At 41.9% G+C, this 13,695-nt stretch overlaps 1 protein-coding gene across 1 annotated transcript; it reads left to right on the forward strand.

Moving 5' to 3' along the window:
- Positions 1–1,089: 1,089 nt before the first annotated feature.
- LOC115176211 (protein lin-28 homolog A-like) lies at positions 1,090–9,119 on the forward strand. Its single transcript, XM_029736080.1, has 4 exons — positions 1,090–1,177; positions 2,501–2,676; positions 6,225–6,403; positions 8,897–9,119. The coding sequence occupies exons 1-4, from the start codon at positions 1,168–1,170 to the stop codon at positions 9,117–9,119; spliced, it is 588 nt and encodes a 195-aa protein (XP_029591940.1). The 5' UTR covers positions 1,090–1,167.
- The last annotated feature ends 4,576 nt before the right edge of the window (positions 9,120–13,695 follow it).

The raw sequence follows: 13,695 nt of genomic DNA on the forward strand, positions 1-13,695 counted from the left end.
TGACTCATCGTCGCGGAACCATTGGGTTTCAGAGGCCATAAATAGCTGTGTCAATATGTGTCAAATCGGTGCAGGGACCGATAGGTTTTACATATAGCCTATAAGTGTAGCCTATAAAGATAGGCCCTCCTCTCACACAAGGCAACACAATCCCTCAGTTTACGTTCACATTCATTATCTGCATCCGTCAGCGATTCTGAGGGAAATCAGTCAATGAAACGATCTTTCACAGACCGTGCAGCCCCAAGCTAGGACACAATAGCAAACAAGTTATGGTGAATGATAAGAGCATCATTCACCGGAGGATTGTGTGGAACGAATATCTCAAGAGATAGGCGTTTATTTATTTGTTTACAGCGTGTGTTCGATAGTAGTCCTCAACATGTATGACAGTAGCAGAATATCTTAGCTCAAATTGTTTCAAACGAAATAACGAAAGTGAATGCATGTAGGCATATCCTGGACATTTTTGTAAGATCAGCTACTTTCAATTTTCATGTTTTTTTTCCTGCCCCTTGCTGAATGTATTTTTCTCATATCGACCTATATTCCGTTGGGTTTATAGATGTATTTTAATGTGATTGCTGTAGTGTGTTTATGTGTGAATGCAACAAACTTAAACAGAACACAGCTATAGGTTGATTTATGCTTCTGGATTTAGATGTCCTTCGTTTTAACTTCAAACATGATGGTGTGGAATGTGGAAGAGCAAGGATTAATTTGAATGGTTTCCGTGAAACCATGCACCTGAGTGACTGACTATCCGCATATTCAAATGCTCCAGGCGGTGTGGGGGTTGTGGCTCTCTCCTGTCCTGGAAAAGAGTGGGGGTCGCTCAAGGCCCCGCTGCTAACAGCTAGGTGGTCCTTGCCGCTGATTGGTCGCTCTGCGAGTTTGGGCCCTATCACGGTGGAATGTCTAATTTATCAGCCAGAAGATCGCAATTGAGCATCACATGGTGGGCTGGACCGAAAAGGTGGGGGTTGATATTAGAGGTATAGGAGAGTCAGAGGGGGCTCGCTCTCCGTATTGTACAAGAGACCAGGAGACAGAAAATACAATATTTTTCAAACAGGGATTACTGAAAAACGTGCTTGTTGACGATACAACCAGCGTTTATTGCCTGATTCTTCTGGAGTTGTAGGAGACCCAGGAACCCCCCAAACCATGGCAGAAGGTACAGGCAATTGTTCTAAGGGTTCCAAAGGTTCTTTGAAGATCTTTTGGGGGGATTCGATGGAAAGATCTCTTTATGAGAAGAGACAAAAAGAGGGTGGGTTGGGTTTCATTGCATTGTCTTTCAGATTTGGGGATTCTTTTGAGAAATGCTTCCCAGCAGTCTAACACCACTGGTTGTCAGGGCGAAAGTATCTCCAACCCTCTTTGTTAGTCTCCACTGCTGACCCGTTCCTCTTCTGCGTCTTTGTTAAACCGTATGCGGGAAAGTGTTGTTGTGTAGAGTGGAGAAGGGTTGGAGGTGGACAGGGCAGGGCAGGGGGATTTGGGAGAGGAGGACACGGTAAACCTGGATTAAAATATACCCGGGAAAGGAATGGGCTCTTATTCCGAACAGCAGTTTACAGGTAGATCTGTCATCAGTGTACAAATTAGGAACATTCTCCGAAACACTTTTGCCTGAGAATGTTGTTGTAATTATTTGTTCTTCGATTTGGAACCTACTATCTCTTTTCACGGAAGAATGGTTTTCAGTGCTTGCGTTGAAGTTTTGGGATAAATTATGACTATAGGTGATGCCTTTGGCTTTATACTTTTCATTGGTAACTGAATATTCAAAATTAATATTTTCTATCTTTTTTTCTTCAAATATTCAAAGATATTGTGTTCTCGTTTCTCGTGGCTCCTCATGGGATGAAACTTTTATTTGTGCTACATTATCAGAGCCAATCCCTTACGTGCTTGGGAATTATTTAGGCCTGTACCGTGTAAATCAACAAGTTAGAATCTGTATTATTATAATGATTGATCAGTTTAAAAAGTTTATATTTATTCAATTACTACATTTTGATGAGATTATTTCGATTAACCTATAATTATTACGCATATTATTATTAATAATAATGCATAATTATTATCGTCTTGTTATGTATAATAATAATTAGAATTATTAGGTCTATTATTATTATCACTATTAGCGTATACGTTTCCATTTCGAAACAACTTGAAAAAGAGACCGTCTAATATTCCATCATTTCAAAATAAAAAAGTGTATGTCGTATGGATAATATATCGACATTGTTTCGAATATCAGCAGTGTTTACACCCATGTGTCCCTAGCTTGCTGCGCTGCTCTCGAGCTCTATCCCATTTCGCAACCCATTTAATGCCTTCTTCAAGTCGAACCAAAAAACGGATTCTGAAAAACATCAGCGTAAGAGCCTGCCCAACTCGTTTTCCTGCCAGGATTGTTGACAAGATATGCCATATTTCAAACATCTATATTTTCTAAACTGACTGAGTGACATTATTTTTCTCTCGAAAGGGGGCTGTGCAAAGAACGAAGAGGAGGAAGCCACGGGCTCGGAGGAGGATCTGGGTTCGTCTCGTGGCAGCGGCGTGTGTAAATGGTTCAACGTCCGGATGGGTTTCGGGTTCCTGTCCATGACCAACAGAGATGGGACACCGCTCGAGGAGACTGTCGATGTATTCGTTCATCAGGTGAGCTCCATTGTGGGTCTGGGACTCAAAGAATGTGGTGTTGATGTTCATCAAGGCCTGGCTCGAGCTCGAACCAGGTCCGAATGCCCCCTTGTCGCGTTTTTGTGCAAGTGTATGTCTTAAACTTATCAACAATGTACATTTCCCACTTTTGTGATGTTTTCGTTAAGGTAGGTAGTTATTCGTTTCCCTCCGTGATTTAGCATTTTCAGTATTTTAATTTATGATTAGAGATTGATGATCATGCAAATATATAGGCCTATCCATCATTGTTTATAGTTACTTGAAAAATCACTTTCCTGCACTCATTCAAAACGAATTCATAGTTTACATGTTTTCATAGCTTATATGTTGGGCAAGAGGCAATAGGACTTTTCATTTCTTTTAAACATTTGACAACATTATCGTGAAATAGTCAGCTGATTCTAGTTTGTGCCTTTACTAAAATAGGTAGGCCTATTTTTCAGCAGTGCATGTGGTTAATAATGTTATTCTTACAGACTAAAAAACTCTTATTAGCCCTACATTAGTTTATTACTCAGTTATAACTTATTGTGTAGCTAATATTACCAAATCAAAACCAGCATGATAAATAAAGTCAAGTAGCTTAACAAACTAAAAACAAGATTTTGTTGATCCTATGTTCAGATGATATTTCATAAGTGGAATCGGAGGCCCATCATCTTTATAGCCTGCATGATGGCAACTGAAATCAGTTGTGAAATAAGAAGCTTAATGTTGTTGTCAAGAAGTGACACAATGTGAAATAACTTCTCTAAAGGAAGATATAAGCCAGCCAAGAACAAAAGTGCTTGGCTTAATCAATCAGTTGTTGAATCTGATTAGGTTTCTGATTAGGTGTTGCAAGGTTATCGTAGCCTTTAGGGAAATTCATTATCATATTGCCCTAAAACTAGCTAATGAATGAAACACTTACAGACAAAAATCTTACTTTTTCATAATAATAGATTGTTTGTATTTGGTATTTTAATACACCTACCAGAAAATGAAAGTTCTGAGAATGAGAATACTGGTTTTGAAATAACAAAGAACGGGTTCAATAGAAAATAAAAAATATTGACCATTTTTGGGGGTTTGCCAAAATGTTACAAAGGCTGATAATGAATGACAGTCAATCCTGGGGGAATAAGTGTTATCTAAAATGTTGGAATTAGTGAAACAGGAGGGGAAATCTAGGTGTTGTTTCAAATGGAATGGAATGCGAAGCATCCTAACGGACAACCTAATGAATCCAGGGTTGTTTCATCAAATGAACCTGGAGATTATCAACAGGGCTGAGTACCATAGCAGCCGAGACTCTTCCCTTCTCCTCCGTCCTTCCTGAGTTAAGGTAGAGGTCTGAGGCACTTCAAGGTAGAGTTGGGCCATAACATTTAAAACATGCTAAACGGGGGAGATTGATTTACATTGGGATTTGGTCCGAAAGTGCTAATATTAACAATTGGATTTAGAAGGAGTAGACAGAGAGACAGGAGTTAGTCTAAACACAGATAACAAGGCTCGTTCCTCTCAATCCCCATCCAACCCTGCTTCCTGTTATAAAGGCCTTCAAACATCAGGGGACTTGGCCTCTCGTGTGGCAGCCCACCCACCCCAGACTAGCCATACCCTGACTCCCACCCACCCAGCCCCTCTGCCCATAGCCCCAACCTATCCACCCTCCCCAGCCATCCACCCCCAGTCCTCTGCCCTCTGTAAAACGGGGGGGACCAAAGTCCTCACCTCACATTTCTCTGCTACATGTTACAGGGTAACAAATGCTTAATCGAAAGGAAGAACATTTGTGATTCACCTATAAAAAAGTTCTCAAACTCCCACATTACCCTGCACCTAATCCACCTCTGCCCTTATAGGGGCCTGTAGGGGCTGCTGGACAATAACTGCTGTTGTCAATGTAACAGAGAGGAAATCCTGCTGGCTGTGATCTTGTACTAATCTGTGAATGATCTGGCTAATCTGTGAATGAAGAGTGTGTGGTGGAGAGGTTGTGTGTGTGTGTGTGTGTGTGGGGGGGGGAGATTAAGAGTGTGTGTGTGTTGGGTTATTATGAGTGTGTGAGTGTGTGGATAGGAGTGTATTTGTGTGTGAGAGAGAATGAGATTGGGAGAAACGGAGAGAGAAAGGGAGAGCTTGAGAGCTGTGTTAATTCACAAGAAAGCAGTCGAGAGAGGGAGAGGTAGGTGGGGGGGGGTTATTGAAGGAGGAGAGGTCAGGGGATAGTTCTGGGGCCGTTCAGCTCCTGACGGGGGTTGGTACTGGAGGAAGGAATGCGGAAGGTTGTCAGGCCATCATGACCTGGATTCCTTTCCCACCATGATCTCTTCAAACCCCCCAGAAGAGAGATGGGTGTCTGAGTCAAGACGGGTGGCATGCAAGGGCCATAAACTGACCCTCCACATCCCAGCCCTCTCACCATCATCATCAAATGCTGCTCCACAACATTTTAAGATTGGCTTGAACAAAACAATTCTATGAGCATAGTATAATGATGAGTGGCACTTTCTGTGTCTCTGGAAGGTCTTGAACAAGGCATGATTCTTCACATTGAGCTCTTTAGACATACATTTGGAACACTCATGGTAGCAAATTGGTGTCATACCTACCGCTGTTCAGGCAGCTTGGCAAAGCACACGAAGAAGATAGAACTAAGTTGCCACGGAATTCAAGCTTCCTTTTCCAGAGCCCCTGGATCAAGGGTGACAATGGCACTTACTTAGCAGTGGTCAGTCTGGGACTTGACCAGATGGAGTTCTTTTGGAGAGTCTATTGGCTGGTGTGTGTGTGGTGGTGGAGAGAAAGGGGAGGGGGTTGGAGCTTGGAATGCTGTGACTACCTTGGGGGAGGGGTAACGCTGTCCACACACACACACACACACACACACATTCTGAAGGGGGAGGGGTGTAGTAAGTAGTCATTGATGTTTTAACAGGGCTGTCAATGGGACTGGAATCTGGATTGGCTGAGGGGTTAGCCCCTGAGAGAGAGAGGGCCTGGATGTTTCCATTGATGTATTGAAACCTAAGCAGAACATTGATGTATGCATGTACAACCCAATTAAGGAACAGCTCTTAGCTGTAATCACCTCAGAAGACAACATGTGAAGCGGACCAGCTATATGCACGAACAATTATTTCAAGTCTTTTTGTGTCTGCTTCTTGACCAGGCTGGGAATTGGGCTGGGGAATACATTCACACCGTGTAGGCACAGGAAGGACACCCTATCTGGCCTCAGAACTGCTCTCCACAGTCCTTCATAGGCTTAGAACCGTTTTCATATCTTCTCAACAGTTTCCTGACCTAAGAACCTTTCTCCAACCCTGACCCCTCATTCCCCATTCCCTCACAGAGTAAGCTCTCGCTCTACCCTCACCTAGAACAGTTCTCATGCCTTTCTAAACCATTCCTCTGACCGCACTCATACTCCCTCTCCCCTATACAAAGCAAACTGGACATAGAGGTCTTCTGGCTTTGGGACAGTTTCCTAACCCTGATCTCTAACCATCTATTCCACCTCTCAACCTACACAGAGCAAGCTGCACATGGAGGGCTTCCGTAGCCTGAAGGAGGGCGAGGCGGTGGAGTTTACCTTCAAGAAGTCGTCTAAAGGCCTAGAGTCTGTCACGGTGACGGGGCCCGGGGGAGCACAGTGTGTGGGCAGTGAGAAGAGACCTAAGGGGCAACAGAAACGACGCTCCAAGGGGGACAGGTGAGATTGTTCAATGAACATCTTTGAATGGCGCATAGGCTAACCATGTATCTCCAGATATCCCCACTCACTCCAAATAATTCCATGATTCATAACACTGTAACACTCTGCTTATAGTATTAAATATGAAGATCGCTGCAATATTAACAACAAGCTTATCTGGCAAGGTTGTTTACAAATAGTCTGAGGGTGTTGAAGTCACTGAAAATATCTGGTATCATCATCATGAAAGTTGGCAAGTTTGCCGTTTTAGCCACAATGCTGACATCAAACAGACTTATTTATCCTCTTTGGGGGAAATTCAGGACAGAGTTACACGCTTATAAATATAACTTTATTCCCTTTTTATGTACTTTTCTCTCTATGCATATTCTTACATTGAACTTAAGCAGTGCGGGTATATTTCTTATATCATACTATTGTATACTATTCTCCATATTATAATTATATTGTAGGCTATACTACTTCCAATGTTACCATTAATGATCTGAATGTGGCAACTTTCCAAATGAATAAAACCAACTTCTTGGGGTTATTGCGTAAAGGCTCTATTTTCCATGAAGTAGGATTCATGATTATTCCCTAAACAGAAATCTTGTGAAAAATCAGAGTGTTTTTAAGTCTACCCATGGGTTCTGAGACTGAGACAAATATGCATATGTTTTCATGGCTATCTTTCTATATTTTGAATGCATTCTCCGTAGTCTTACCTACATACGCTAAGTCTGAATACCAACTACTGAGAACTGTGTAGGGAAGGCGTGCGTTAAAAAGGCCTACATTTCCTAGGTCTGAATTGGCACCTATGTGCCTATTGATTCTTATGACATCAAACACCACATAGATGTGAGTGTATCTAACACTGTCTCTGTCTCTCTCGCTGACTCACAATCATAACAGTGGGATTCAGAAGTAAAGAGGGAATAGGGGATGCAGAAAAGGGAAAAGGATCCTATCCATTTAATTGATACCAGATGTAAGTGCCCTGAGAGAGGTCATAGGTCATGGCTTCCATGGCAACAGTGGGTGTGTTGTGTAAATGAGGTGGGGGGAAGGCAAAGCCAGAGAGAAAGAGGGGTCAGGGGTTAGAGCTCAGGGTGCAGTATTGAAACAAAGAGCCCCCTCTGCTCTCCTCTCCCACCCTGGTGCCCACACTGATCAATAACCAACGGCTCCCTAGGAGAGGGTCTGTGTGTTTGTGTATGTGTGTATGGTAGGGGGTTGGTACTCAGAGGAAAAGGGCAGAGGACAGAGGAAGGAGGGAAGTGGTAGTAAGCTTGGGAAGGTTCTGATGCTCCAGGGCTTCATCTGCATTGGAGTTAATGAAATCACAAAATTCCCATTGTCATTATAGTCTCAACATCTACTGATTTAAGATTGTGTGACATGTATGTACTAAGGCATTGGTTTTAATGCACTATACACCTCCTAAAATGATCACACACAAGCATGCACCTACACACGCACACACACATACAATCCTGCAGTAAATAAACTATGCATACATAAGAAGCCGTCATTCTATTAACGCGGATACTTTCTCAAGATTGACTTAATCTTATAATATACTGAACAAAAATATAAACGCAACATATAAAGTGTTGGTCCTATTTTTTCATGAGCTGAAATTAAAGATCCCAGAAATGTTCCAGAGACACAAAAAGAATGTCTCTCAATTTTTTTTCACAAATGTGTTTATATCCATGTTAGTGGTCCTTTCTCCTTTGCCAACCTAATCTATCCACCAGACAGGTGTGGCATTTCAAGAAGCTGATTAAACAACATGGCCATTACACATGTGCACCTTGTGCTGGGGAAAATAAAAGGCCGCTGTTTTGTCACAACATAATGCCACAGATGTCTCAAGTTTTGAGGGAGGGTGCAATTGGCATGCTGACTGCAGGAATGTCCAACAGAGCTGTTGCCAAATAATTTAATGGTAATTTCTCTACCATAAGCCGCCTCCAACGTTGTTTTAGAGAATTTGGTAGTACATCCAACCCGGCACAAACGCAGACCACAGGTAACCACCCAAGCCCAGGACATCCAGTTTCTTCAACTGCGGGATTGTCTGATGAGGGGGAGGGGGGTGCTGAGGAGGATTTCTGTCTGTAACAAAGCCCTTTTGTGGTGAAAAAAAATCATTCTGATTGGCTGGGCCTGGCTCTCCAGTGGGTGGACCTGGCTCTCCAGTGGGTGGGCCTATGCCCTCCCAGGCCCACCCATGGCTGCGCCCCTGCCCAGTCATGTGAAATCCATAGATTAGGGCCTAATGAATTTATTTCATTTGACTGATTTCCTTCTATGAACTGTAACTCAGTAAAATATTTGAAATTGTTGCATGTTGCATTTATATTTTTGTTCAGTATAGATGAGATCTGAGGAAATTCAGGAATCTGAAACTATATGTGGAAGAACACTGCCCTCTGGTGGAAGAATGTGTTAATTGTCTGAAATCATTGTATTTGTGTGTTCTCTCCCATTGTGTTCTAGATGCTACAACTGTGGAGGACCTGACCACCATGCCAAAGAATGCCAGCTACCTCCTCAGCCCAAGAAGTGCCATTTTTGCCAGAGCATCAGTCACATGGTGGCCAACTGTCCAATCAAAGCACAGCAGTCCTCCCCTGGCGTTCAGGGAACAGCATCATCACTGAGGGACGAGGAAGAGGAGCAGAGCCATGCCCCCTTTCCCCCCAGGGAGAGCTATGATTGATCGATTCAGGGATTCATCCAATCAAAAGGTTTCATTGGAATGCTGCTTTTGGAACTATATCAGGTTGTCTTTATTTATCGCACAAACAGCAAGAAATGTGTACTTTTATTGATGTGATAGTTGAGATTGAGAGTTAGCTCAGTGTTTTAATTGTATTTTCCCTGCTGCAGCCAAATAAGAGGTAGTGTATGTGGATTTTCCTGGAGATGATTGTGAGTGCTCTGCTCTCTCACTGTATACCATGTTTTCCCAAAAAGCTTTTGTTAGAAAAAGGTTAAGGAAATACCATCATACAAGTGAATGGACAGATATAGGTGTCCTGACTCTAAGACTGTTTCATGGACAAAAAGGAGTGTGTCTTTCTACTTATTGAAATCTTCAGGTATTATAAGTCGTTGTGCATTTCTATGGCCAAGTGAATGTTTTAACCCTTTCTGCTGTATGAATGTTGGTACACCATGGTTGCCGATAGGACTGTGAACTATACAGCTTGTCATAAGTGCCATAGCCTGGCCATTTGTCTCATGGGTGGTTGGACTGTGAACTATACAGCTTGTCATAAGTGCCATAGCCTGTTCATTTGTCTCATGGGTGGTTGGATGTGGCCCCCTCCCTTGCATGTTACATAGCTTTGACTCAAGGCTAAATGCGAGACCAGCGTTGATTGTATGACTGTCTGTCTGTCTTTCTGTCCGTCCGCCCGCCCGTCCGTCCGTCCATCTGTCTGTCCCACAGTTTTTACTATGGATGTAAACATGGCTTTCTAACACATTCTACATATCAGGGGTGTTCTCATACACTGCCCAAATAATTACTTGTTTCTCATTGTCTCGATGTACTTGAAAACTATTTAGAAAGCAAAAGGTATTACATGTTCTTTCTTGGATGGACCTGAGTGTTATTCTTTTTCTTTAAGGACATATTTTCATGATTGAGTGCTATGATAAAGGGACTCAAGTGTTGAATAAGATGGTTATAGGTTTAGTATTTACTCCTCTTTTACAGGAGTGGATGGAATACTTTACACCACTTAAATGTATATAGATATGATCTTTTTTATATTTATTATTTATTCATTGTCACTCTTTACCTCTCTTTCTAATAGATAAAGTATCACAATTTGTAGCTCAATTCTATTTAAACAACAACCGGCTTTGGTTCTAGCCTCTTGATAGATTCATGGTCGTATTACGCAAACAATTATGCTTTACTTTCTCTTTCAATGGGCTTCATTTTCAGTTGACTTCATAATATACACTATATATACAAAAGTATGTGGACACACTTTCAAATTAGTGGATTCGGCTATTTCAGCCACACCCGTCGCTGACAGGTGTATAAAATCGAGCACAGTCATGCAATCTCCATAGACAAACATTAGCACTAGAATGGCCTTACTGAAGAGCTCAGTGACGTTCAACATGGCACCATCATAGTATGCCACCTTTCCGACAAGTCAGTTCATCAAATTTCTGCCCTGCTAGAGCTGCCCCGGGTTAAATGTAAGTGCTGTTATTGTGAAGTGGAAACGTCTAGGAGAAACAATGGCTCAGCTGCAAAGTGGTAGGCCACACAAGCTCACAGAACGGGACCGATGAGGGCTGAAGCGTGTAGTGCGTAAATATCGCATGTCCTCTGTTGTAACACTTACTACCGAGTTCCAAACTGCCTCTGGAAGCAACGTCAGCACAAGAACTGTTCGTCGGGAGTGTCATGAAATGGGTTTCCATGGCCGAGCAGCTACACACAAGCCTAAATTCACCATGTGCAATGCCAATCATCGGCTGGAGTGGTGTAAAACTCGCCACCATTGGACTCTGGAGCAGTGGAAAGGCGTTCTCTGGAGTGATGAATCATGCTTCACCATCTGGCAGTCCGACGGACTAATCTGGATTTGGGGGATGCCAGGAGAACGCTACCTGCCCCAATGCGTAGTGCCAACTGTAAAGTTTGGTGGAGGATAAATAATGGTCTGGGGCAGTTTTTCATGGTTCGGGCTGGGCACCTTAGTTCCAGTGAAGGGAAATCTTAATGCTACAGTACAGCATACAATAACATTCTAGACGATTCTGTGCTTCCAACTTTGTGGTAACAGTTTGGGGAAGGCCCTTTCCTGTTTCAGCATGACAATGCCCCCATGCACAAAGTGAAGTCCATACAGAAATGGTTGGTCGAGATTGTTGTGAAATAACTTGACTGGCATGCAAGAGCTCTGACCTCAACCCCATTGAACACCTTTAGGATGAATTGGAACACCGACTGTGAGCCAGGCCTAATCGCCTAACATCAGTGCCTAACCTCACTAATGCTCTTGTGGCTGAATAGAAGCAAGTCCCTGCAGCAATGTAGTGCAACATCTAGTGGGAAGCCTTCCCAGAAGAGTGGAGGCTGTTATAACAGCAAAGGGGGGACCAACTCCATATTAATGCCCATGATTTTAGAATGGGGTGTTCGACGAGCAGGTGTCCAAATACTTTTGGTCATGTAGTGTATTGTGCTTAAACCATTGCAACAATATTCTGCACTAATCATGTGTAGGAGTATGGGTATTTCTTAAAGATATTTAATTGCTCATTGATTGTTATGACTGCAGCCAGGCTTTAATTTCTCTGAAATCCTCATGTTGAACTCAGGGAAACCCCTTTAAAGAGGAGCTACTTTGGAAGGAGTAGTAAAGTGTTTTATGTGTGTACCTATAGCCTATAGGCTGGGTTGCCAGAAAATCCATGCAGAACATTGATTGCCAAAAGGGCAATGCACTATTTACACGTTGCTATGACGTTACTGTAGTACAGCTAGCTATATTTAATGTTATATTCTAGTTTTGCTCTCTTTTTCTGACTTAATTGGTGATCAAGTTGTAAGACAGCATAGGTAATAGAGTAGCATGATATTTCCTTAGACACCCTAAGTTACTTCTCTGGTCTCTCTCTAGAAGTGGCACACAACCAATCTGAAGCAGCAAACCATCGACCTCCCCGCTTTTTGTGGTTATTGTACATATTCAGCTTCGTCACGATATTAATATAATGTTGTTTATTTCCGTATTTACTTTGCATGGTAGTCAGTCAGTAGTTAGAGTAGAGTAGACTCACCTCTCCATATAGGGACTACAGAATGGGCCCCTTTTGTAGACAAAGCATTTTGATGACCAGGGGTGGACTGACTATCTGGCATTTTGGGCAAAATGGGCCTGTCTAACTTTTTATTTTTGCGCAAATGTATCATTATCTGGCTAATAATAGAGGCCTTTAGGGAAAAAAATTGTCCGGTGTGGGGGTTCAAGAAAAAAAATGGTTCGTTGTGTTAGAAATGACAAGGGGCGATTTCTGGTCGAGGCTGCCCTTGTTGATGTCCTTTCAAGAGCTTGTGTTGATGGGCTATGACATTTGCCACTTGATGTCACACACAGTCATATCAGTTTGAGCCTAGTATTTTGTCACTTCATGTATTTAGGCTGTAACATGGTCCTTAATTTCCAGAGTCCAGACAATGCGCCTATTCTTTTTATTTCATTTAGGGTAGGTGGGAGTTTTTTTATAAAATATTTCTTACTGTATGAGAACAAGACAGAAATGCCTTGTCAAGAATCTATACAAGTCTACCTCAGGATGTTTTTGAAAATGGACAATGACTGAGTTTTTTTAAAAACAAGATCGATTTGTCCATTAATTTTGTGAGATTGTTTTGAATGATTTCTTAGTTTTGTTTATCCATTTTTTTGTGTGAATGATTTTTTTGTTTCAGTATGCAATGTAATGTTTTCCTCACATAGAAATGCTGTTGAATTACTGTTGACTGTTCTTCTTTTTTTGTGATTATACATTGTCTGCATCAATACATCAGACATTTTGGTATTATTCTATGCATTGATATTGTGTATGCTTAATTTGAACTGAAATAGGTGTCGGTACTCATGTTGGGTGCCGTTACTGTTTATATTTAGGTGGAGGAGCTCCACAATACTTTTGAGCTAATATTCTATAAGAGGAACAGGAGCCCAAGCAGTAGAACATTTGAGGTGCTGGTACTTAGCTCCGGTGAATTTCTGCCCAAGTCAAGTACTGTGGTATGTATAACATGATAATACTGAACTCAAAGCAGGAGGGGTATATTACTCTGTATGTAGGTGACAAGAGCGCCTCTTGAACAAATCACCTTATCTATACTTACCAGGACAGGCAAACGCCCTAACAACTTCAAGCAACCTCAATAAACCTCTGATATCTCTGTTGTGTTTCTGAAGGCGTGTGACACTAGGTCTACTTAAATCCTAAAGTGTCAAATATAATCATATTCAGTGTAGGCTGTGGGATAAATACCAGGACTTACTGTCAGAAATGCATTTGTTTAATTTTGTTACAAATCTACCTCTGATCTTATGATACATTGTATTATGGACAAAAATGTGTGCTTGTGTAAGTTATGCTTTTGCATATGTTTCTGTCATATGAGTTGAAAGTATGGTTAAAAATATTCACAATCATTCCCCACAAAATGAATAGCCAATACCCATTTTCCTCATACCATATATCCTTTCTCGTCACTATCTCAATTAGGTCTATATGTCAGTATT

This window comes from Salmo trutta, chromosome 36, assembly GCF_901001165.1.
Source record: "Salmo trutta chromosome 36, fSalTru1.1, whole genome shotgun sequence".
In the NCBI taxonomy this organism is placed as follows: domain Eukaryota; kingdom Metazoa; phylum Chordata; class Actinopteri; order Salmoniformes; family Salmonidae; genus Salmo; species Salmo trutta.

Excerpts from the sequence above, each read along its gene's own strand:
- LOC115176211 (XM_029736080.1), top strand. Across the intron at positions 2,677-6,224 it reads TCGATGTATTCGTTCATCAG|AGCAAGCTGCACATGGAGGG; the intron begins GTGAGCTCCATT and ends CAACCTACACAG. Across the intron at positions 6,404-8,896 it reads CGACGCTCCAAGGGGGACAG|ATGCTACAACTGTGGAGGAC; the intron begins GTGAGATTGTTC and ends ATTGTGTTCTAG.